This window comes from Gilbertella persicaria (genome assembly GCF_025201335.1).
Source record: "Gilbertella persicaria strain CBS 190.32 chromosome Unknown B0P05scaffold_95, whole genome shotgun sequence".
Lineage (NCBI taxonomy): Eukaryota > Fungi > Mucoromycota > Mucoromycetes > Mucorales > Choanephoraceae > Gilbertella > Gilbertella persicaria.
In genome coordinates this window covers 1,157-21,643 of record NW_026252056.1, presented here as the reverse complement: position 1 = coordinate 21,643, position 20,487 = coordinate 1,157, and the positions used below count along the sequence as shown (strand labels likewise).

General features: G+C 37.4%; 13 protein-coding genes and 2 non-coding genes across 15 annotated transcripts; 10 read left to right on the top strand and 5 right to left on the bottom strand.

Moving 5' to 3' along the window:
* Positions 1-19: 19 nt before the first annotated feature.
* On the top strand, positions 20-981 carry B0P05DRAFT_566974 (SCA7, zinc-binding domain-containing protein). The gene is made up of 4 exons (XM_051581111.1): positions 20-160; positions 203-310; positions 351-530; positions 579-981. The coding sequence occupies exons 1-4, from the start codon at positions 34-36 to the stop codon at positions 881-883; spliced, it is 720 nt and encodes a 239-aa protein (XP_051428975.1). The 5' UTR covers positions 20-33; the 3' UTR covers positions 884-981.
* A 588-nt stretch (positions 982-1,569) lies between these two features.
* B0P05DRAFT_445825 (uncharacterized protein) lies at positions 1,570-2,109 on the top strand (the record flags this gene model as incomplete). Its single annotated transcript, XM_051573806.1, has 4 exons — positions 1,570-1,788; positions 1,834-1,875; positions 1,922-2,030; positions 2,075-2,109. Coding segments are annotated over 4 exons (405 nt in total), but the record flags the coding sequence as incomplete, so codon positions are not given.
* Positions 2,110-2,582: 473 nt separating this feature from the next.
* On the bottom strand, positions 2,583-3,191 carry B0P05DRAFT_592847 (uncharacterized protein; the record flags this gene model as incomplete). The annotated part of the gene is made up of 1 exon (XM_051583031.1): positions 2,583-3,191. One exon carries the CDS (start codon positions 3,189-3,191, stop codon positions 2,583-2,585), a length of 609 nt encoding a protein of 202 aa, XP_051428973.1.
* A 680-nt stretch (positions 3,192-3,871) lies between these two features.
* B0P05DRAFT_566963 (uncharacterized protein) lies at positions 3,872-5,073 on the top strand. Its single transcript, XM_051581110.1, has 3 exons — positions 3,872-4,010; positions 4,057-4,811; positions 4,898-5,073. Exons 1-3 carry the CDS (start codon positions 3,896-3,898, stop codon positions 4,910-4,912), a joined length of 885 nt encoding a protein of 294 aa, XP_051428972.1. The 5' UTR covers positions 3,872-3,895; the 3' UTR covers positions 4,913-5,073.
* Positions 5,074-5,598: 525 nt separating this feature from the next.
* On the top strand, positions 5,599-6,852 carry B0P05DRAFT_576483 (uncharacterized protein; the record flags this gene model as incomplete). Its single annotated transcript, XM_051581707.1, has 1 exon — positions 5,599-6,852. One exon carries the CDS (start codon positions 5,599-5,601, stop codon positions 6,850-6,852), a length of 1,254 nt encoding a protein of 417 aa, XP_051428971.1.
* A 673-nt stretch (positions 6,853-7,525) lies between these two features.
* Positions 7,526-8,646, top strand: B0P05DRAFT_566958 (uncharacterized protein). Its single transcript, XM_051581109.1, has 3 exons — positions 7,526-7,668; positions 7,727-7,904; positions 7,960-8,646. Exons 1-3 carry the CDS (start codon positions 7,634-7,636, stop codon positions 8,374-8,376), a joined length of 630 nt encoding a protein of 209 aa, XP_051428970.1. The 5' UTR covers positions 7,526-7,633; the 3' UTR covers positions 8,377-8,646.
* A 541-nt stretch (positions 8,647-9,187) lies between these two features.
* Positions 9,188-10,324, top strand: B0P05DRAFT_566957 (uncharacterized protein). Its single transcript, XM_051581108.1, has 5 exons — positions 9,188-9,246; positions 9,298-9,418; positions 9,524-9,629; positions 9,682-9,958; positions 10,010-10,324. The coding sequence occupies exons 1-4, from the start codon at positions 9,225-9,227 to the stop codon at positions 9,877-9,879; spliced, it is 447 nt and encodes a 148-aa protein (XP_051428969.1). The 5' UTR covers positions 9,188-9,224; the 3' UTR covers positions 9,880-9,958; positions 10,010-10,324.
* Positions 10,325-10,349: 25 nt separating this feature from the next.
* B0P05DRAFT_501369 (mitochondrial carrier domain-containing protein) lies at positions 10,350-11,967 on the top strand. The gene is made up of 4 exons (XM_051575449.1): positions 10,350-10,710; positions 10,759-10,999; positions 11,046-11,861; positions 11,911-11,967. The coding sequence occupies exons 1-4, from the start codon at positions 10,402-10,404 to the stop codon at positions 11,922-11,924; spliced, it is 1,380 nt and encodes a 459-aa protein (XP_051428968.1). The 5' UTR covers positions 10,350-10,401; the 3' UTR covers positions 11,925-11,967.
* A 31-nt stretch (positions 11,968-11,998) lies between these two features.
* On the top strand, positions 11,999-13,744 carry B0P05DRAFT_482068 (Prenylcysteine lyase-domain-containing protein; the record flags this gene model as incomplete). Its single annotated transcript, XM_051575211.1, has 5 exons — positions 11,999-12,125; positions 12,168-12,559; positions 12,620-12,865; positions 12,918-13,613; positions 13,634-13,744. 5 exons carry the CDS (start codon positions 11,999-12,001, stop codon positions 13,742-13,744), a joined length of 1,572 nt encoding a protein of 523 aa, XP_051428967.1.
* B0P05DRAFT_582439 (Alpha/Beta hydrolase protein) lies at positions 13,738-14,697 on the bottom strand (the record flags this gene model as incomplete). Its single annotated transcript, XM_051582178.1, has 4 exons — positions 13,738-13,929; positions 13,974-14,302; positions 14,351-14,497; positions 14,550-14,697. 4 exons carry the CDS (start codon positions 14,695-14,697, stop codon positions 13,738-13,740), a joined length of 816 nt encoding a protein of 271 aa, XP_051428966.1.
* A 711-nt stretch (positions 14,698-15,408) lies between these two features.
* B0P05DRAFT_t131 lies at positions 15,409-15,491 on the top strand. Its single transcript has one exon. It is a non-coding gene; the product is annotated as a tRNA-Leu (tRNA).
* A 1,140-nt stretch (positions 15,492-16,631) lies between these two features.
* B0P05DRAFT_450599 (uncharacterized protein) lies at positions 16,632-17,133 on the bottom strand (the record flags this gene model as incomplete). The annotated part of the gene is made up of 2 exons (XM_051573880.1): positions 16,632-16,814; positions 16,867-17,133. Coding segments are annotated over 2 exons (450 nt in total), but the record flags the coding sequence as incomplete, so codon positions are not given.
* A 322-nt stretch (positions 17,134-17,455) lies between these two features.
* On the bottom strand, positions 17,456-18,439 carry B0P05DRAFT_378560 (ribosome biogenesis protein SLX9-domain-containing protein). The gene is made up of 4 exons (XM_051573677.1): positions 18,282-18,439; positions 18,161-18,236; positions 17,889-18,114; positions 17,456-17,845 (listed from the first exon to the last, which is right to left on the bottom strand). The coding sequence occupies exons 1-4, from the start codon at positions 18,402-18,404 to the stop codon at positions 17,743-17,745; spliced, it is 528 nt and encodes a 175-aa protein (XP_051428964.1). The 5' UTR covers positions 18,405-18,439; the 3' UTR covers positions 17,456-17,742.
* A 25-nt stretch (positions 18,440-18,464) lies between these two features.
* Positions 18,465-19,444, top strand: B0P05DRAFT_566919 (Bax inhibitor family protein). Its single transcript, XM_051581107.1, has 4 exons — positions 18,465-18,652; positions 18,697-18,805; positions 18,848-19,105; positions 19,152-19,444. The coding sequence occupies exons 1-4, from the start codon at positions 18,481-18,483 to the stop codon at positions 19,396-19,398; spliced, it is 786 nt and encodes a 261-aa protein (XP_051428963.1). The 5' UTR covers positions 18,465-18,480; the 3' UTR covers positions 19,399-19,444.
* Positions 19,445-19,579: 135 nt separating this feature from the next.
* Positions 19,580-19,662, bottom strand: B0P05DRAFT_t130. The gene has a single exon. It is a non-coding gene; the product is annotated as a tRNA-Leu (tRNA).
* Positions 19,663-20,487: the final 825 nt, after the last annotated feature.

Here is a 20,487-nt window from a genome sequence, read left to right as displayed (position 1 = left end):
TTTTTTTCTTTTTTTTTCTTTTTTTTTTTCAATATGGTGGGTAAAAAAGTATTCCCAAAGCAAAAAGAAGAACGCGGTCAGCACGACATAACAGAAGAAGAAGACACGAATAGTAGGAATAGCATAAAAAAAAGAAAAAGAAAAGATTACATGGAAGATGGTAAATTCCTTCAAACAAAAAAAGATATTCATCATTGTTTAGAAAACAACAAAGATTCACCTCAATCAACCACAGAGTTCTCTGAAATAGACTCAGAAAAGAAAAAGAAAGAAAAGAAATCTAAACAGAAAGCAATACCAAAGAAGAAAGGTAAATATAGACACTGTGTTCTCTTGATGAACAACCATAGCTCCTTTGGATCTCGACAGACAGTGTGGCGTGTTAATACCACCCAATAATCATCCTTGTACTCGATCACTTACTTGTAAGATTCATTCGATGGGAGCAAAAAGAGCAGTGGAAGGACGATCACAGCCATTCAATGATCTACTGGCAGCCTATCAAAAAAAGGGCATAGGAAGACCTCAAGGTAAAAAGATGGCCTTGTGTCTTTAGGATTGACTTGTTTCTTTTTTAGTACCTGGAAATGATCCACTCAAATCAAAATCAATCCCAGACAAAAAGAATATGCATAAATCCGAATCAAAAGAACATGATGATGACGAAGAGGAAGAAGAAGACGAAGTAGATGAAGAAGTGGACTCAGATGCAGAAGCAGAGCATATTCGACTGGCTATCGAGCAAACCAAACCTTTGCCACTCTGTCAAAGACAAGTTTTTTATGTTCGTCGTAAACGAGCTTATTTTAAGTTGAGAGACATTTTATTGGATGCAATCAGACCTAAACATGATCATGAATTACAAGAGCAATTTTTATTCTAACATATATACCAAGAAGGAACCAATCATGATACAAGCATATCAGCCCAGAAAGAAAGAGGCAAATACGCACACACACACACACACACACACACACACACGTGGCTTATCTTTGTCTTACAATAAATGTCATTCAATGCATATCAAATCATGTGACTCTCTGCTCTCTTGAGAAAACCTCATGTGTTACGCTGTTTGTCATACAAAATCGAGATTGAGTCGCACCCCGGATAAGCACTTCTATAAAAGGCAATTTAAAAGCCTATATAAATATACATGAAAAAAAAAAAAGAAGGCTTAAAACTCTCTTTTTCTTTTCTTTTCTTCTTTTCTTATGTCTTTTGTGTAAGCGTATTTTATTGTCTTTTATATATACTCTTTATAACTTTTTTCTTCTTTAAATGAATAGACCACCACTCTATAGTTCACATTCAAAGTAATAAATAAATAAATAAATAAATAAAAAGGAAGCTTACTCATGCCTTGTTAGTGATGCATCAGATACGATGCTTAAATTACCACCTATTTCTGCTATAGATGATTTCTTACCTTCAAGGAGTTGGGCACCACCTTCTCATAGTTTACCTACACCAACTGACCAATGGAAATCGCCACCTTATGACAACAGAGCTGAACTCTCTCGTGATACTCTATTCCTTAGTCAACAAAACCCCCTTGAGCAGAGTTATTTTCATCGCCGTAGTTCTACATCTTCTGTAGAACAAGACATTGAGCAAGTCATTCAACAGTGCAATACACTCTGTCATAGCATGACTCAGCATCAATATCAGTTCATGCATCCACCAGCAACACCATGGTTAGATGACATGATTGGCAGAGCAAATGAAGTGTTAAATGCTCTTTTAAGATTAAGAAAGCGTCAGATAGCAACTGAACAACACCACCAAGTAAAGATAAAATGGAATGACTCTAGTACTCATATGCATATGCAGGAACAACAAGACCATCATCCAAATCGACAGCGTAAACGAGGTGTAAGTGCTTATAGAAAAAGATACGATTGTTTACTCTTGTGATTAGAAACGACCCCCTTTTCAAGGAAGATGCCATTCTTGTCATATCTCAGAAACACCTGAATGGAGAAGAGGACCTGATGGAGCACGTACGCTTTGTAATGCGTGCGGTTTACGTAAGATGATAGTACATCATTGTTCATTCTAAACCTTATCTTAGATTATGCTAAATTGACACGCAAACAACAACAAGATGGTACAATGTTACTTGGCAGACGTAGAAGTAAATTGACACCTCCAGCTGATTGTTAAATATACCCCCCCTCTTGTAATAGGCAGTTTCTTCCTAATTTGTTTATACTAATAAATCTCAGATGTCCAATCATAAGCTCATGTTGACATGTCTAGTTTCCCACCCTCATTATCTATGATCAACGATAAGTGAATTCATTTTGATTGGTTTTATTGATAAGCAATATATATACACACACATTATATGTCCCAACTGATATTGGTCAAATAGAATGTCTTTCTATGATGGTTCTAAGAGAAATAAAGGATACTATATGCTGACAGACGAATATTATCTGATACTATCCAATTCTATTTAAATATTAAAGCTATTTCGAGTGAATCTATAGTTGTTTTTTATCTTTATTATCTTTCTTTGTGCATCTTTGTTTTTCACTTTATTAGTTTTGACAAAGACATTTATTTCTTGCTGGTTATTAACTGTTTAGATAATGAAGTAAAGCAGTACGTTGCTGTGACTCTCGTTTTGCTTGAAGGGCTATTTCTTTTCCAGGGTTCTTTTGTTGCTCTCTTGCACGACGCTGACGTTCAATGGCTTTCTTTTCGATCTCTCGGTATCGGTGAGTGATGGCTTTCTTGGCTGTATCTTGATGACCAATACCCAATCTATCTTGTTTGAGTGTAGTAGCAATAGGATGTCTTTTGCCTTCTTGTTGAGGTCCTAATCCACCTTCATATTTCCATCCTTGCGAGACCATCATTTTAAAGCCAATGTTTTTACCATTCAGTTCAAGCAAATCAGGTGTCTCCACAGTCGTGGGTTTACTCACCATATGTGCTGTACCAGCTAAATGGCGCTGATAATCAGATGTAAGGATATCTAAATCGCAGTCAGGACAATATGTTGTTTGCTCAAGTGGTGTGGGTTTCTGGGTTGTGTTGGTTGAGATGATATTATGGTACAAAGAGGCTATTTGATCACCATCACTTGTCTTTTGTTTCTTCTTCTTATGAGGTGGTTTATTTTCAGCAGCTACAAATTCAATCGGTCGAGCATATTTTGATATCCACTTTTTCTCTGTCATAAAGAAAATGAAAGAAAAAAAAAAAAAAAAAAAAGTACGTTTTGGTGACTGTGTATTTATGCATGTGTGATACAAAATCACTCTATGCATGAATACCCTTTTATATATATATATATATCTTAATCAGGTGAAGATGGTAAGAAGAGAGACAGTGTCTATACGTGCGCATGTATGGCTCAGTCCTAAATGATCTTATGTACCTTGTGGTACAATTGTACGACCCATATGATGAAATCGGTCGGTTCGGATGATATTTAACTATAAATTATTATTTTTTATTCTGTTCATTACTGCTATAAGAAAATACAGAAAAAAAAAGAGAAAGAGAGACATGAAAGAAAAGAGAAACAAACGTAAGACAGCAGTAAAGAAACAAATAACTTGATCCATAGTTAGATCTTTGTCATACAACCTTGTTTCCCGAGCAATCCGAAGTTATTTAGTTTTCGAAAGTATATATCTATTCTAGTTGTCAAAACAGGACAAATATAAAACGCATTACACAAGGTAAAAAATTATCAAGTAACCAAGTGAATTTTTTTTTAAACCTTTTTTTTTTTTTTTTTTTTTGTAAGCACAATATAAACAAATAACTGTGTTTAAGCACACTAAATTCATACGATATTTTTTTTTTCTTTTTTCTTTTCTCTCTCTCTCTCTCTCTCTCTCTCTTTTTTTTTTTTTTTTTTCTTTCTTTTTTCTCCATGACAGGCACATTGCGATGGCATTCATGTTCAACCACTGATTTTCCACTCAAACGACACAAAGTATCAAAAGCATGTGAAGCATGTCGAAATAAAAAAATGCGCTGTGATGGCAGTAAGCGATCCTGCTTTTTATGCCACAAAGACTGATGCTTGTATAGAACATCCTTGCCAACGCTGTGAGAACAATAAGATGGAATGCAAATACAATGACCGACCTATTCGATCACGTACACTCAAACCATTGTGTATCGAAACCAACTTGGATAAAATCACATTGACAAACGAAATACATGAAACATTTCGACTTTCTCGACCACACCATGGCACTTGTCTTTCACCTCTTTTATTTGATTTCTTTCATTTGACTTCACAGCCTGCACATATTTGGCGTTTGTGGACAGAATACCATCAAAACCTTCGTGCTTCTGCTTCCAGTATAGAATGGATGATGTCAAAAAACCAACTTGTGAAAGAAGCGTTCAAATTATTCGTTACACATAACCTTCTTTATGGCACCTTGATTCATTCTCAGATGTTGGCCTTTGTCCTTCAATCGGATTCAGTTTATGCCTATTTACCTTCAAGACCGCAACATCATTCATTGATCTCACCACGGCCTTCATTAACGCATCCTCCCTCAAATGATTATGATGCTGTGGTGATCTATAGTGTATTGGCACTCGTTTTTTCTTCTTTGCCTGAAGAACATGAAAATCTGATGGAAGACGCTATGACTTTGTATAAGAAAGCACACGCCTTGTTTATCCAACTCTGTTTTCCTGCTACATTTTCGGATCCTGCAGCCACTGTACCTAACCAAAAAGAGATAGAATGGATGGTGCTGGCCTCTATTTTGTTGGCTCATTTTCAATGCGCCGTCATCCATCCAGAGCAAGCCTACCTGACCATTCGACTAGGACAAACATTAGTTCAACAATCAGCTTTCACACTGAAGGACGATCTGCTTCGGATCATGGATGCATGGTACATTTGGCTTACATTCTACCTCAATAAACCTTATTCTCCAAACGAACTCTTGAGCCAACAACAGCCAAAGGAAGACAAGACAAAAAAGACAAAAGAACAACAATGGGCTATTTGTGTCACCGAAAATTACAGCCAATTTCTAAAATCCCTTTTAACAAAACAACATACAAACATACAAACGATCAAGGCAAGTCCAATGTATGACAAAATAAGCATCTTATTCTCTTTGTATTTAGGAGTCGCTTGCTTCTCTGTCGAATGCATCTCAACCGCAGTTCTCGTTTGAATGTATGCGATACAACAAAAACCCTTGTCAAATCATCTCTGTCTATCATCACGTATTAACCGTACAAATCTTGACGCGCTCCCTTGATCTTTCAGTACCCTTGTCTGATGAAACAAAAGCGGCCGTTGACACATGTACACAGTCATTGCAACAGATGCTCAAGATGATAGCTCAAGTCATCACGTATTGTTCAAACAATCAAATCATTGGATTACCATTCACTATCACCTATGCAGTTTGCTCTATAGCTAAATTTGTGATTTTGTGTTTAGGCCATAAAGAGCTAGAACAAGTCCATAAGCTTCATACACGTCTAACACAACTCCTTAAATCCACTTATGTGGATACTTTTGATACCGTATTAGACCAACTTAACCATCCCACCCGTACAATCAAAAAAAGAAACAGGCAACCAAAGACTGCTCAAATGCCTCTCTCGCCTTCTTCTTCTTCTTCCTCTGACCTTACTGCTACCATTCAAAAAAACAATAAGTTGTGTGACGCAGCAGACATGATCATTCCACACACTGAAACGTCTGGCGCCATGTCACAATTCCTATCACAGCCTACAATACCAAACGAGTTATTGGTGGCAGACAACATGAGAACATTCGACCCTATGGCACCCACCAACATTCATTCCAGAGCAGACATCGACCGAGAACAGCTAGAGAAACTATCGCATAAACCCAATCGTACATATGAAGACATGCTATTACAACAAAAGCCAATGGCTTCCTTTGATGTGACGAATAACCAGCAAGATATGTTCTCTAGATACGTATCACCTACCACCACATTCGCCATGCATACGCATAAAAAAAGTCATCCGTATCATCCTCTTTTACAGCAACATGATATGGTCCATTATTACTACAGTCAACACAAGCGTCCCTATCACTCAATGGAATACGTGCCGCCCTATAAGAAATCCAAGTCAAACGCATCTCAACATGAGACGTCTTACATGCATCAAGACTTGGTATCTTCACCGCAGCAACAACGATCTCGTCAAAGTAGCATGACAGGCCCTTTTGTCGATGTGAATGAACTTGCTTCTGAATCCCAATCGACCAACGATGCTGCCTTGATGTACTGGGTCTTGGATGGAAGTGAAGAAGCTGCATTTTATCAAGTGGGAACACCCCCAAATAATGACGATAAACAACAGCCAAGTCCTGCTCATCCGACTGAATTCAATCCTTCAGTGAGCTTGAGTACATGGCCTGCTGCGATGGAAGCTGAGAATGGCACAGTAACAAAACTTCCTTTACCTCAGCCTTCAAAACCTACCAGCATGCCACTCAAGAATTGGTCTGCGCCTACACAGACACGCACTTGGTCCAAGTTTTTTTTTGCGTCTGAAATGCAAACATTGCATTATCAAACACCTCCTTTGATTCATTTTAATGAGCCTTCTTCTTCACTTTCTATGGGACTAAATATGATGCCAGAAGAAGAAGAAGAGACGAAAGAAGGAGGTCTTTTTTATCCTTACCACAAGGGAATAAAGAATACAAAAGAAATGGTGATGATGCCTTCGCAACAACAAGAGCAATCGGATACAAGTCAAGTTGCCTCTAAAGCAGCAGCGGCGGCAGCAGCAGCAGCTATTTGGGCAGCAGCAACAGCAGATACAAACAAACCCGAAAAAAGAAAAAAACCATACAAGATCAATTAAAAGAAACCGATCAGTGGATGCCACCTGATAAAGTAGGAGGTGATGAAAATTATATTTTATAGAGACATGGAATAGAAAGAATAAATTGAAGAGTATTATTACTCTCATTGTTACCAGGGATGGTCTCGACTTTCTCTCCCAAATTGAAACACTTGTTTGTACAATGATCTTCATAAAACTTTTTTTTTTTTGGGTATTCAATCGTAACCCTATCTGATAAATTTGCGCAACTTTACGAACAGGCCCACATCTTTTTCATGGACTAAATCAAATAGCCGGGTGAAAGTATGACAAGTCAGATTTTATCCGGTTTCCGAGATAAGCAATAATGCGTTACAGAATTGACAAATAAAGTTGATGAAACACAAATTCAAACAAACGTATACAATGACCCTTTTTTTTTTTTTTAGGACAAGACCTTTCAGAAAGTAATGTCTTTTTTCTTTTTGACATGATATAGTGCAGATAATATGTGGCCATATATATATATATATATATGTATATATAGACATATGTATTCTCTAATAAAGCCTTTATCGGTTGGCGTTGATTGTCTTTCTAAAAGTCATTGTCTTTGTTTTGAAAATAATAAATAATCATGTTGAATAGCATTGGACAAAAAAAAAAAAAATAAAACGGAGGCTTAATCTCAAGGTGCGATATGCAGAGTGTTTCACAAAGCGGACCAGTCTGAATCTCAAGTAAAATAGAGAATAAGGCATTTTCCAAATTTCTTCATCTTTTTTTCCTGTATATTTTTTTTTTTTATATCTTCTCCACCATGCTTAATAAGTGTTGTTTCTGTATAAACCTTAGGTAAAATAAACTACATATATATATATATATATAAAAGAGATATACTTATGTTAAATAGAACTGCCACTTTAGCCTTGGCAATCTTGGGTACACTTACACACCTTTACGGTGCCATGACTTTAACTGCTTTGTCTGATGAATTTGATGATGCTGATACTGGTGCTGTACTTGGTTTGACTGCTTACTCTTATCTCTCCGGTTTTGCTTGTCTGGCTGGTGCCATTGGTGTATTAAAGGTAAAAGAAAACGCAACTTGCGCAGTCGAAAATAACTCATACTTTTTTTCCATAGAATAACCTCAAACAACTTCGCTTTTTCACTGCTTACTATTGGGCTGACTTGGGTTTGCACACAATTTTCTCAGTTGCAAGCGCAGTATTACTCTTTAGTCTTCACACCGAAATTTGCCAAGAAATCGTAAGCGAAGCTAAAGACGATGAACTCGATATGAACACTTGCGAAATGCTTTATATTCGTAGTTCATGGTTTGTCACGATTGCCATGGCTATCAATATGCTGATGAAGCTTCATTTTGCTTTTGCTGTTCATTCTTACACGAAACAAGTCAAACAACAACAACAACAATTTGAAGATGATGAAGCAACTGTTGTTGTTCCTCCTTATCCTGCTGCTGAAGCTATGGATATCAAGAAAGAGGCCATTTATGTTGCTGGTCAAGAATTCATTCCTGATGAAAAGAAGCAATAATAACAACAACAATAACAATAAGCATCTGCATTGATATACTAGCATTTCTTTACATCTATTCAATAAATTACCTTTCTCAATGTATTTTTAGAAGCCAATGTCATATGAGAAATGTCGATATCGACAATTAAGGCAGGTGCGCCCAGCTCTATTCAAGCTAGAAGATGCCGTCATACTTTGGACTATTTTTTGGTCTAGTCTAGTTTATCGCCAAAGTTAAGAAAAGCTCAGTCCTTCTTTGAGAAATAAACGATGTTTTGGAGCTCGATTGGACAAAATTATGTAAAGTCAGTAAATATCTAAAAGTCATTTCTCTTCAAGTGCACATTGTTCATGAATGTAGTCACTCGCTCCTCACTTCCAATGGTTCTCATTCTTACTTTCTTTCTTAAGAACAATCATTTGTTGCATCGTTTGTTCAATACATGCATGTCAAAAAAAAAAAAAAAAAAGAGAGAGAGAGAGAGAGAGAGAGAGAGAGAGAGAGAGAGAGAGAGAGAGAGAGAGAGAGAGAGAGAGAGAGAGAGAGAGAGAGAGAGAGAGAGAGAGAGAGAGAGAGAGAGAGAGAGAGAGAGAGAGAGAGAGAGAGAGAGAGAGGGAAAGGCCTGTGCTTATTTGTAAGGCTGTAGAACAATTGAAGGCAAAATTGCATAAGCAGTAAATCACATTGTATTCATCCGCAAAAAGAAATGAATATATGCTGCGTTTTAAATTGTGACTGTTATTGACTCAAAGAGCTGACGTAGACATGTTTTTTTTCTCCTTTATTTTTTTTTTTCTTATTTCTCATCTTTTCTTCTTCCATCTTTACTTTTTTTTTTTTCTATTATTATTTTCAGTTCATCAAGATGAGTGAAATTGACAATACAGGTAAGTAAAGCGTCTGAAGGCCAAGTGCAGAGGCACTGATAGACTCTTTAGTTGACCAGCGCGTTTCAGATGAAAGAGGACGTCGCTCTCGCAGTCGTTCTCGCTCTCGCTCTCCAGGACGCGATCACAGCGACCATCGATACAGAAGTCGTTCTCGCTCAAGAGAACCAATGTAAGCACCACACTACAGCATCATTTTTTTATTATTTTATTATTATCAACTTGCAGCCTAATACACAAACACACAATTTACACACTATTCCAATCCATTCTATAGTCGCGATGATGAAGATATCAACCCAGGAGACAACTTGTTCATTACCGGCCTCTCCATTAGAACCAATAGTGCTGATTTAGAAGACTTGTTTACTAAGTATGGCAAGGTAAGCATCACACGCGTCTTTTCTCCTTTTTCTAAAAAAAAATGCATTTTAGGTTCACAAAGCTGAAATCATGTATGACCCTCATACACGTGAATCTCGCGGTTTTGGTTTTATTCGTATGGCCAATCCTGAAGATGCCGATAGAGCCATCACTGGCATTACTGGCACTGAAGTTGATGGCCGTGTTGTTACAGTTGAAAAGGTATGTGACTTGTTTATAGAACAAGAGCGCGTTTTCTGTTTTTATTGATACTGTTGATAGGCCAAACGATCTAGACCTAGAACACCTACTCCTGGTCGCTACTATGGCCCCCCTAAGCGTGGAGGACGTAAGTTACAATTATAACTGAAATGCATCATAACTTACATTTCGTGAATAGCCAGAGATAGAAGGGACCATAGACCTCCCCGTGGTGATCCTAGATATGATCGTTACTATGAGAGATCTTACATTGATCGCTATGATCCTCCTAGATATGACCGTTATGAAAGAGATCGCTATGATCGTTATGACCGCTATGACCGTTATGACCGTTATGATCGCTATCATGACCGTTATGAACGTCGTCCTCCACCACCCAGATATGATCCTTACCCTCCCCGTACTCGTTCACCTTATTAGGCCTATATATACATTTTATTTGCTACATAAAAAATATATATATATATATATATACAGTTTTTGTCTATCAAAAAAAAAAAAAAAAAAAAAAAAGAGTCATAAATAGTGTAACAAGGGGCTTCTTTCTCTTCTTTTTATATATACATATATATGTCTACATACAAAGTCAATCCGCATAGACCTTATTATTCGCCAGGATTACAACCTCATCGCAATTATACGTCGTTACCTTCTCAAGATGCTACGCCATTAGTACTTGAAGAACATGACCATGCACTTAAAGGCTGGACTGGAAGAACAACAAGTTTTGCACTATATAAATATTTCATAACTATGCTGACAAGCCCCTTTGAGGTGGGCACAACCCTACTTCAAGTCCAATATTCCCCTCACCAAGACGTTGAGGTGGTTGGGCTACAATCGATTGAATCAAGCAGCAGTAGTACACAGCTTTCTTCTGTGAGTGATCAGGCATTTTTTTTGGGGGAGTTACTAACCAATCCATAGATGCATCCCATAGATGCTGATTCAGAGACAGACGATGAAGAAGGGTTCTTTAGGCGTCCTGCTTCTCTAGATATCAATCGTTTTAGGCCTGACAGCAGTAGCTTACTCTCGACTGTGAGTGTCTATGATGATAAGAATCGACCTATGCATCAAATGCCGCCTATGGAAGGAGGTGGTGTATTAGAAATTCTGAATTCAATCATCAAACAACCTACAGAAGGCTGGCGATCTTTATTCAAAGGTAAGTCAATACACAGCATGTAGAGTAAAACTGATCAAACTATTAGGTCAGCGTGTTACTTGGGTGTATGAAATGCTTCGTGCAGTGCTTTTACCTGCACTTGAGAGTAGTTTAAATGACATATTTGGTCTATACGATGATACGATTCCACTCTTACACTTAGATAATGTCACTCCTAACATTGCTACCATGATTGTATCCCATGTAGCAGTAGGTGTTCTTCTTAGTCCATTAGAGATTATTCGTACACGTCTTGTGGTTCAATCTGCCTCACCCCTCTGTAGAAAATACCAAGGTCCATTCCATGCACTTCGTTTGATGATATCAGAAGAAGGCGGTCTGAGTAGCATTTACCTCAGTAAAAACTTGATTCCTACCATCTTTTATCATACCATTACACCGCTTTTAGCATGTAGTACACCTTTATTGATCACTCGCTTGTTACATATTACAGCGGCTGATTCACCTATTCTTTATGGTGCTGCAGAACTTGTCTTAAGCACCTGTGGACTATTGCTCATGTTACCTTTAGAAACCATTCGTAAGCGTCTGCATTGCCAAGTACAAGGAGAATTCAAGTCTACAGTGGCATTAAGACCTCAACCTTATCGTGGTGTATTGGATGCATTATACAAGATCATGAAAGAAGAAGGCACAAAAGAAAAGAAGCGAGAAACAACAAAACAGACCAAAAAAGCATGGACATCCAGTGATGAAGATAGTGATTCGGACTTATTTCCTGCTCATCGAAAAGAAAAGACTTCAAGTGCCTGGGGAATTCGTGGTTTGTACAGAGGATTCAGTATGCAATTGGCTGCTCACGTAATGGGGTTTGTATTTCATACAGTAAATGGACTTGAAGGTAAAGTGGATCATTCCTTTGTATGATTTACTTATTGTTTTTATTATAGATGGTTTTATGTGAATATAAATAAAAATTGCATAAATTAGCTCTTTTTTCTCTCTTTTTTTTTTCTTTCTTTCTTTCTTTCTTTCTTTATGAGATCTATTCTAGCGTTATCTTCAATCCCTCTTTTGATAGTAGCAACTGTTGCTCATGCAAATAACAATCAACATGTCCTTTCTCAAGAAACAACACCTATCACAAAGTCTATTGCAATTATAGGTATGTGTTTTATTGTATACGTGTTGTTTACTTTTGAGAAAGGTGGAGGTGCTTCAGGTACATCCACTGCTTTCTGGTTAAGCAACGTGTTCCCTGAGAAGGGTCCTGTTCGAGTATCGACAACATTATTTGAGCGCAATAGTTACTTGGGTGGGCGCAGTACCACAGTGCCTATTAAGGACGATGCAGGTTTGTTTGGTTCCCTGGAACTCGGGGCTTCTATCTTTGTCGAGGCCAATAAGAACCTGATGAAAGCAACGGATGTTTTTGGGTTAAAAAGAACCACCTTGACAGCACAAGAAGAGACCATGCGAGCCAAAACTAATCGACCTGGACTAGGTGTCTGGAACGGTAAGGAGTTCTTGTTTGAAGAGACAGGAAGTTATTGGGATAGCATGAAAGCACTTTGGCGATATGGGTTCTCTCCTATCAAGGTAAGTTCCCTGTCTTTTAATATGATATACAAAAAAAAAAAAAAAAAATGATATGTCTAGTTTCAAAAAAAGCAAAAACAAGTAGTTGAACGGTTTATGGAGTTCTATGGTGCTTCAAATCATGGATTTGAGCATGTGTCTGATATTGTTGAAAAGCTTGATTATCAGACACTATTGAACATGACTGCAAGCGATTATCTGAAAGAGTTGGGCATTCAGGATCGTTTCTCGCAAGAGATCTTACAGTCAGCTACACGCGGTAATTATTGCCAGGATTTGAACGCACTTCATGCACTGGCCGTGATGGTAAACTAGACGATTTGAACTCATGGGTGTATGAACTCAGTTTGACTTTTAGGTCTCTATGGAAGCAGGACATGGTACTTGGGCTGTAGAAGAAGGCAATTTTCGTATTTTTGAAGAATTTGCTTATCGCTCTAAAGCTGATATTCGTCTCAACACAAAAGTCACTGCTGTCCATAACATCACCGAACTTGATGAGCAGGGTCAAGCCATACAACGCTTTATGGTAGAGGCAGAAGATGGATCAACTCAAGTCTTTGATGATGTGGTCATGGCTGCACCCTTAAAATTCTCGGGTATCGAGTTCTCTTGTCCTACAAAACACCAGCACAGAGATTATCATGTTGTCCATGTTACTTTGGTGGCAGGCCATCCTAACCCAGCTTATTTTGGTAGAACATTAGACACAATGCCTACCTTTGTAGTCACTACAGGCGAACCATTAGTGGACCAATTTGAGAATGGACAAGCACCTTTTAATACATTTTCAGTACATCGATTCTTGGAGAATGGGGAGAGTGTCATCAAAATCTTTTCTCCTCAACAAGCAACAGATGAATTCTTGGATACTTTGTTCCTAAACAAAAGCTGGACGTATCGCAAAGGATGGCATGCATTTCCTAAACTGTATCCTGTGGATGTGTTTCCTTCATTTATACTTAAAGCAGACGAATCTGAAGATTCGGGCATTATCTATGCTGGTGCATTTGAAAACTTTATTTCGGCAAGTATTCTATACAAATCAAGAAAAGTAAAACTTATCTATAATAGACAATGGAGACACAAACAATAGCAGGAAAGAATGCAGCCAGACTATTGTATGAAAAATGGTGTTTAAACAAACCATGTCAACCTTTTGGTGATGGCTGGGGTAGTTATTGAGGATTAACTAAATAAACATCAGACATGTTTTCCAATTCAATGTTTCTTCTAGGCATGTTCTTGCCAAAGAATGTATGGATAAGCCTCCATTCTCTTTCTGATGCAGGCATGGTATGATCTTTGTTGGAAATAAAGATGTGGGACACTTCTGCAGAGGAAGCACATTGTCTTTGCACTGCTTTAAACTATGGAACCATAAGTTGATATTTCCCTTTTTGTGATTCCTTACTCTTTTTTCAGCTTCTAATTTACTGCCAATCGTCTTATCTTTTTCGCCTTGTGTGATCAGAATGTATCCTGCATACCCATCACCAATTGTTTGATCCACGCGTTGTTCTTCGAGTAAATATCCACTGATACTTACTACACCACCTAAATTTCGGATTTTACCAAAAGCAATAGAATCCAAGGCAACCGTACCACCTTGAGAGAAACCGAAAAAGAAAATATTGGGTGGTTGGAATCCACAATCATGAACCAAATGATGCAATAGTTCATCGAGTAATTGCCGTGTACGTATCAAGCCCTTTAAACGTTCAGGATTAGCAGGTGTCAGTACTACATATAACGTTAGAGAAAAAAAAAAGGGAAGTTGGACATACTTACAATCGCCTGTCAAGAAATCAAAACTAGGAAACCACTGAAAGCAACCGTCTAAATAAGGCACTGGCTCAGGCGCTTGAACAGAAAGGGTAGCTGTTTGTGGCAGTTTGAGTTGTTGGCCAAGGCGTTCAAAAGGTGTCTTTGAGTCCCCTTTTTTTTTTTAATTTGATAAGTCAAACTAGCTTGTCATGTTGTACTTTACCTAATCCATGAAGCAAGATCAAAAGATTAAAGTCAATACCATCGGGACTAGGTGTATAATCAAATTCAAGTTTTGTCTTTTTAGGATTAGGTGGTGTGGCTTTGTTATTTTTAGAGAATGAAGGTGTCTGAACGTTGATCGATTGCATCTTATATTCAATACAAGAGAAAGACCGAACAAAATTATCAGTCATACTTAAGGAGAAGAATTAAAGAAGCGAAGTGACAGGTTTGTTTGGCCTGATGCATAACAAGGCAATGTTTTGTTGGCATATTACATTGGAAGACACGATAGTATTTTTAATATATATATCCAATAGTGCTTTTTCTCTTGACTCTGAAGATCTCATTGAAACTAATACCGAGTGGACATTTCTTACATCGGTGTAAGAAAAACGCTGTTGATTATGATCCTATGTGAAGGCAGAATGACTGAGACTTGGTCAAAGTGACATTCGCAGAGTAATAACTTCTAAAGATTGCTTTCAGAAGACATGCGTGATAGAGTAGACAGGAGCGGTATAAACCACAAGTCAGAGACAGGCACCAAAATCATGAGAAAGTATAAAGAAACGGCTGAGAGATACATGTAGAAGTATGAATGCTAGATCAGACCAGTTTAGCCCCTGCATAGCATGTTTTGCATTCAGTTCAATCTTGTGGAGTTTTGTAATGCTTGTATTAGTGATTCTTTCAAGCGGCAATGACCAAGAGATCAAAATGATGGCAAGTTTTGTGCGGCAGCCATCTTCGAAGAGTCAGAGAGCGAGTCGCACATGTTCGAAGAGTGCGACGCCATCACGTGGCATCATTGTAGCATTAGTAGATATATATATTGTGCTGATTCTCTCTTTATCAAGGGAGAGATGGCCGAGTTGGTCTAAGGCGTCACGTTAAGGTCGTGATCTCTTCGGAGGCGTGGGTTCAAATCCCACTCTCTTCACTTGCTTTTTGATTCTCTACAAGCTCCTCTTTACTTTTGTCTTCTTCTCCCTCCTCCTTTCTGTTCTTGACCTTTGGGAAATTGCAAAGCCAAACGGATTTGTTTTTTATCGCTGCACTCAAAGAAAAAAATTGTTGTTAGAAAACAAGGTTTGATTTTAATACCAGTAACGTGTAGAAGAGTTTATACAATAGAATCCAAAGCAAAGGAACGATTGTATGTAATGAGCACCACGTTGTTGAGGTAACGAACCTTTAAGTAAATGATTTAAAGCAAAAGATAAAATAAAAAGTTCAAATAGAAGTGATACAGTAAAAGACCTTCCTATGTCTATATCACGGAAGTCAAATAGACAAAAATAAGTGACCCAATCGGTCAAAGTAAAAGTAAAGTAAAGCGAGAATATTTCTTCTAATCTTTGTTAAATAATCATTTGAACGGTTTATATACTCGTTCATTGAGAAAATGATCTCTAGTTCTAAAGTAAAAAGATGAGAGTCATAAAGAACTCGTTAAGATAAAGCAATTCGATTTGTAACAAAGTAAAACTAATTGAGTTGTAAGACCATTCTAACCAGTAAAAGTATCATGCATGAAAATGATTATGTCAAAAAGTAGAATGATAAAGCAATATAGAAGAGAAAAGACAAACACAAGAAAAAGACTATATTGGACGGAAGCGACTAGAATGTAACAAAATGAAAAGAATAGCTTTTTGACCAAGCGTAAGTTCTTCTGCACATAAGCACAATGGTTATTTGTCTGCTGCAATCCGTCTGATGATGTTTCTTTTCTTATTGCCATGAATAATACTCAAAAAGTTTGGCTAAATTGTGTTTTTTCTTTATTTAAATCTATAACAGACGCTATTCCTAGACAAAATGAATGGTATTAAACTAAATATCAATACTGCATGTGTCATATTGCAGCTTGTTATATATTTCGATTACAAATAAAATAGTTTGACATCTCTTTAATGCGTTGAATTATTAAAAAGGAAAAGGTATATTGTACTTGGATTGGGCATGCTTAATGGGCTAGGACTTGGTTAGGTACAGTAACTTGACTATCCACTTTGGCCATGTCTGTAATTTGTTTTCGCGGACGAATGTTTAACAGGTTTTGATCTTCAATACTAACAAACTCGTCATATTGTTTATGTGTTAAAAATTCTCTCCAAAGATCCTTAGCTGATTTCCCTCTCTTTTCATTCTCGTCTTTTGTTTTTTCTGATGGCGCCATGTTTCCGTATTCAGCCAGGCTGACAACAGGTAGTGGAGCATAAAAGTTGTATTTTGCTGCAATGATCAAAATCCAATGAATCTAATCGTTAAACTCAACAAAAGAATTACCTTAACAATCAATAGCAACTTACGTAGACTACGAACATACAAATTAAACATAGTAGTGACCATTTTGCTTCGTTTTCGAATAATCTTTCACAATTGTACATGTCTCTTGAACCTAGTGCTCCTGCAATGGTACTGTTGCTCGTGATTGAAACAGTGTCTAGATAATAGCTTGCAGAGCTTCCAATACACCATTCATTAATGAATTTGTCTTTGGCTATCACAAACAAGACAAAATTAACCAATGTGACAGCCAAGACGCCCAATGCACACGCAGTAATTGCAAACACTGTATTTCTTGATCGAGTCATGTTATAAAGCATACCAGGGTCCAATTGCATTCTTCTTATCATACCCATCTACTTTCATGAATAAGCCGTGTAACCTTTCTTTTTTGTCAATCAAAACAATTACCCTGATTAAGAAGATGGCTATACTACAAAGAGAGACAATCCCGAATAACAAGTTGACTGCTCCAAACACGACCAATGGCACATCTTGAACATACGAGTAAAATGCTATGACATTACAAGTAAGCAAATAGCTTTAAATATGTGACACATACGACTCTTTTGCATGAATGCTAGAACAGCGAAATAAAAGCTAATAAGCTATAAAGTAAAGTATTAATCAAAGATAGTCATGTCTATATGTCCTTACAGCCCACAAAAAGCAAATCAAGATCGAGTTAGATTCCGTATAAATACACCCACAGCAATAGGCTCTTAATCTACTAGATCTATTATAATGATCTACATTGCTCTGTATACGAATCCTTTCTTGTTCTATAGGATAGTTCATAACGACAAAGAGAAAAGAAAAAGAAAAGGTGTTTATGTAAAAATCTACACAACAAGCGAAAACTTTTTATAAAAGGCAAGTGTAACGCATAAATGACTAAATTAAGAAAAGGTATTTTGTACATGTTGACGAATAGTGTCGAGTGGGTTTTGCTTAAAGGCTCCATGTTGCATTACTTTTTGCATACGAAGCATTTCTTGAAGTCTATTAAACAATTAACAATGTATCAATACTGTCAATAACTTACTCTGCTTGTTTCTTTGCTTTCTTTGACTTGATCTTGTTAGAAGGAATAGCAGGTTGCTTGTTCTCTAGTTTCTTTTCATGCGTTGCTTGACTGGCAAATTCTGATTTGGGTTTGACTTGAATGTCATTCAAGATGTCACCAATACCGCCTAGATCAACATTCAAGTTGGTCTTTTTGTCTTGCTTCTTTTGCATCTTCTTTTTTGCAACATAAGATCGATCGAGTTCTATTGAAAACACTGAATATGCATGCACTTGACATGGCTTACTTACTCTGAAGCCATTCTTCATGTCTCTTTTTCTTTTTTTCGTCTTTTTTAAGTGTCTCTTGAGCATGAGCAGGGACAGTCTAAACAATGAGTAAAGTAGATCGATCTATCAAACTATTTATTACCGAAATTTGTTCTTCTTCAGTGACGATACGTTCAAGAACTTGTTTCTCAGAGACTGCAAACTTTCTTTGACGTAAAGGTGTGTCTGCCTTCTTTAGGCTTCTTGATCTCGTTGCTTTAGGCATAGCCAAATAAAAGAAAAATAAAAAATAAAAAAAAAATATGTGTGACTTTACACAGCCTCTTTTCTTTCACACAAAAATGTTTAAAACTAACACTGCGCCTTCTGAGCAGCAATATGCACAACCTCCTCCTGCCTATGAAGCAGAAACTAGTAGACCTTTCTTAGCTCAAGACGAGGAAGATATGCTTGGGACTGGTGATGATATGTTTAAAGATACTGTAGCTAATAGTAGCGTTGAAGTTCGAATGCGTAAGTAGATCATCTTGTAATTATTTGCCTAACCTCCTTTTAAGAATTTGTTCGCAAGGTTTATTCTATCTTGACTGTTCAGATACTAGGAACAACGATTGTTTCAAGCATATACATGTTTAATGAAGGTATAAAACAATGGGTTCAAACAAAGTAAGGTTATTTGCATGAATTCTCTATCTTACTCTCTTTTAGTCCTTGGATGATATTCTTGTCTTTGTTTTGCTCTCTTGGTGTTCTTTTCGCCCTGATGTGGAAGTCTCGTTCGACTCCATTGAACTATTACTTGCTTGCGTTGTTTACATTGTCAGAAAGTCATCTTGTAGGCACAATTACTTCTTTCTATGACAAAATGATTGTATTGGAAGCATTAATTATTACTCTTGGCGTCTTCTTTGGATTAACTTTATTCACTCTTCAGTCCAAGTGGGATTTTAGTGGGATGGGGCCAATGTAAGTAAACTATGCTATAGAAACAGAGCTCATTCTGTTTTTATAGGCTTCTTGTCGGTATCTGGACAATCTTTGTTGGTGGTATGTTACTGCCATTTTTCCCTGGCATGGATGTGCCACTTGCTATAGGAGGCGCCATCATCTTTTCTGGATATATCGTTTTTGACACCTATTTGATATTTAATCGCTATTCTCCTGAAGACTATATTATGGCTTCTACAAGTTTATACCTTGACATGATTAACTTATTTCTTCGTATTCTTCAAATCTTGAATGCAAGTCAAAGAGACTAAGTTAATAAATTTTCGCGAAAATTTATTGCATATAACAATGAATATGTTCTTTGGTGATTTGTCTACCATACACTTCAATTTCATTGTTGAAATATTTTTAGAAAGAAAAGCTCAAGAACAGAAAGGAGGAGGGAGAAGAAGACAAAAGTAAAGAGGAGCTTGTAGAGAATCAAAAAGCAAGTGAAGAGAGTGGGATTTGAACCCACGCCTCCGAAGAGATCACGACCTTAACGTGACGCCTTAGACCAACTCGGCCATCTCTCCCTTGATAAAGAGAGAATCAGCACAATATATATATCTACTAATGCTACAATGATGCCACGTGATGGCGTCGCACTCTTCGAACATGTGCGACTCGCTCTCTGACTCTTCGAAGATGGCTGCCGCACAAAACTTGCCATCATTTTGATCTCTTGGTCATTGCCGCTTGAAAGAATCACTAATACAAGCATTACAAAACTCCACAAGATTGAACTGAATGCAAAACATGCTATGCAGGGGCTAAACTGGTCTGATCTAGCATTCATACTTCTACATGTATCTCTCAGCCGTTTCTTTATACTTTCTCATGATTTTGGTGCCTGTCTCTGACTTGTGGTTTATACCGCTCCTGTCTACTCTATCACGCATGTCTTCTGAAAGCAATCTTTAGAAGTTATTACTCTGCGAATGTCACTTTGACCAAGTCTCAGTCATTCTGCCTTCACATAGGATCATAATCAACAGCGTTTTTCTTACACCGATGTAAGAAATGTCCACTCGGTGTTAGCGTTCTTATACACTTAATGTATGTCATGGCTCTTCCCAATTCTCAACACTTTCAGTTGGTTGCGGGGATTAAAGAAACTTCAAACCTAAAAGCCACCCAACAACTAAGATCATATGCTAGTGTAGTAGCTAGAACTCGAGTATCACTCATGCACCAAGGCATCGTTGAACCTGACAAAGATGCAGACTCACATTTGCGAGAATTTCAGTCAAGAATGTATCGAGTAGCTAGCCATGAGGATGCTTTCTTACTCGACATTACTCCAGTTAAGAAAGAATACACTGATCTCCAGTGTATGCAGGAAATCAGCGCTCAACACT

Coding starts and splice junctions, on each gene's coding strand:
- B0P05DRAFT_566974 (XM_051581111.1), top strand. CDS start 34: ATGGTGGGTAAAAAAGTATTCCCAAAGCAAAAAGAAGAACGCGGTCAG. Junction 311..350: donor AGCAATACCAAAGAAGAAAG/GTAAATATAGAC, acceptor GAACAACCATAG/CTCCTTTGGATCTCGACAGA. Junction 531..578: donor GGGCATAGGAAGACCTCAAG/GTAAAAAGATGG, acceptor TTTCTTTTTTAG/TACCTGGAAATGATCCACTC.
- B0P05DRAFT_566963 (XM_051581110.1), top strand. CDS start 3,896: ATGACAGGCACATTGCGATGGCATTCATGTTCAACCACTGATTTTCCA. Junction 4,011..4,056: donor AAAAATGCGCTGTGATGGCA/GTAAGCGATCCT, acceptor ATGCTTGTATAG/AACATCCTTGCCAACGCTGT.
- B0P05DRAFT_566958 (XM_051581109.1), top strand. CDS start 7,634: ATGCTTAATAAGTGTTGTTTCTGTATAAACCTTAG. Junction 7,669..7,726: donor TGTTTCTGTATAAACCTTAG/GTAAAATAAACT, acceptor TATGTTAAATAG/AACTGCCACTTTAGCCTTGG. Junction 7,905..7,959: donor GTGCCATTGGTGTATTAAAG/GTAAAAGAAAAC, acceptor TTTTTTCCATAG/AATAACCTCAAACAACTTCG.
- B0P05DRAFT_566957 (XM_051581108.1), top strand. CDS start 9,225: ATGAGTGAAATTGACAATACAG. Junction 9,419..9,523: donor TCTCGCTCAAGAGAACCAAT/GTAAGCACCACA, acceptor TCCATTCTATAG/TCGCGATGATGAAGATATCA. Junction 9,630..9,681: donor TGTTTACTAAGTATGGCAAG/GTAAGCATCACA, acceptor AATGCATTTTAG/GTTCACAAAGCTGAAATCAT.
- B0P05DRAFT_501369 (XM_051575449.1), top strand. CDS start 10,402: ATGTCTACATACAAAGTCAATCCGCATAGACCTTATTATTCGCCAGGA. Junction 10,711..10,758: donor GTAGTACACAGCTTTCTTCT/GTGAGTGATCAG, acceptor ACCAATCCATAG/ATGCATCCCATAGATGCTGA. Junction 11,000..11,045: donor CTGGCGATCTTTATTCAAAG/GTAAGTCAATAC, acceptor TCAAACTATTAG/GTCAGCGTGTTACTTGGGTG.
- B0P05DRAFT_378560 (XM_051573677.1), bottom strand. CDS start 18,404: ATGCCTAAAGCAACGAGATCAAGAAGCCTAAAGAAGGCAGACACACCT. Junction 18,237..18,281: donor CTGAAGAAGAACAAATTTCG/GTAATAAATAGT, acceptor CTCATTGTTTAG/ACTGTCCCTGCTCATGCTCA. Junction 17,846..17,888: donor AAAGCAAAGAAACAAGCAGA/GTAAGTTATTGA, acceptor ATTGTTTAATAG/ACTTCAAGAAATGCTTCGTA.
- B0P05DRAFT_566919 (XM_051581107.1), top strand. CDS start 18,481: ATGTTTAAAACTAACACTGCGCCTTCTGAGCAGCAATATGCACAACCT. Junction 18,653..18,696: donor TAGCGTTGAAGTTCGAATGC/GTAAGTAGATCA, acceptor CCTCCTTTTAAG/AATTTGTTCGCAAGGTTTAT. Junction 18,806..18,847: donor AAACAATGGGTTCAAACAAA/GTAAGGTTATTT, acceptor ACTCTCTTTTAG/TCCTTGGATGATATTCTTGT.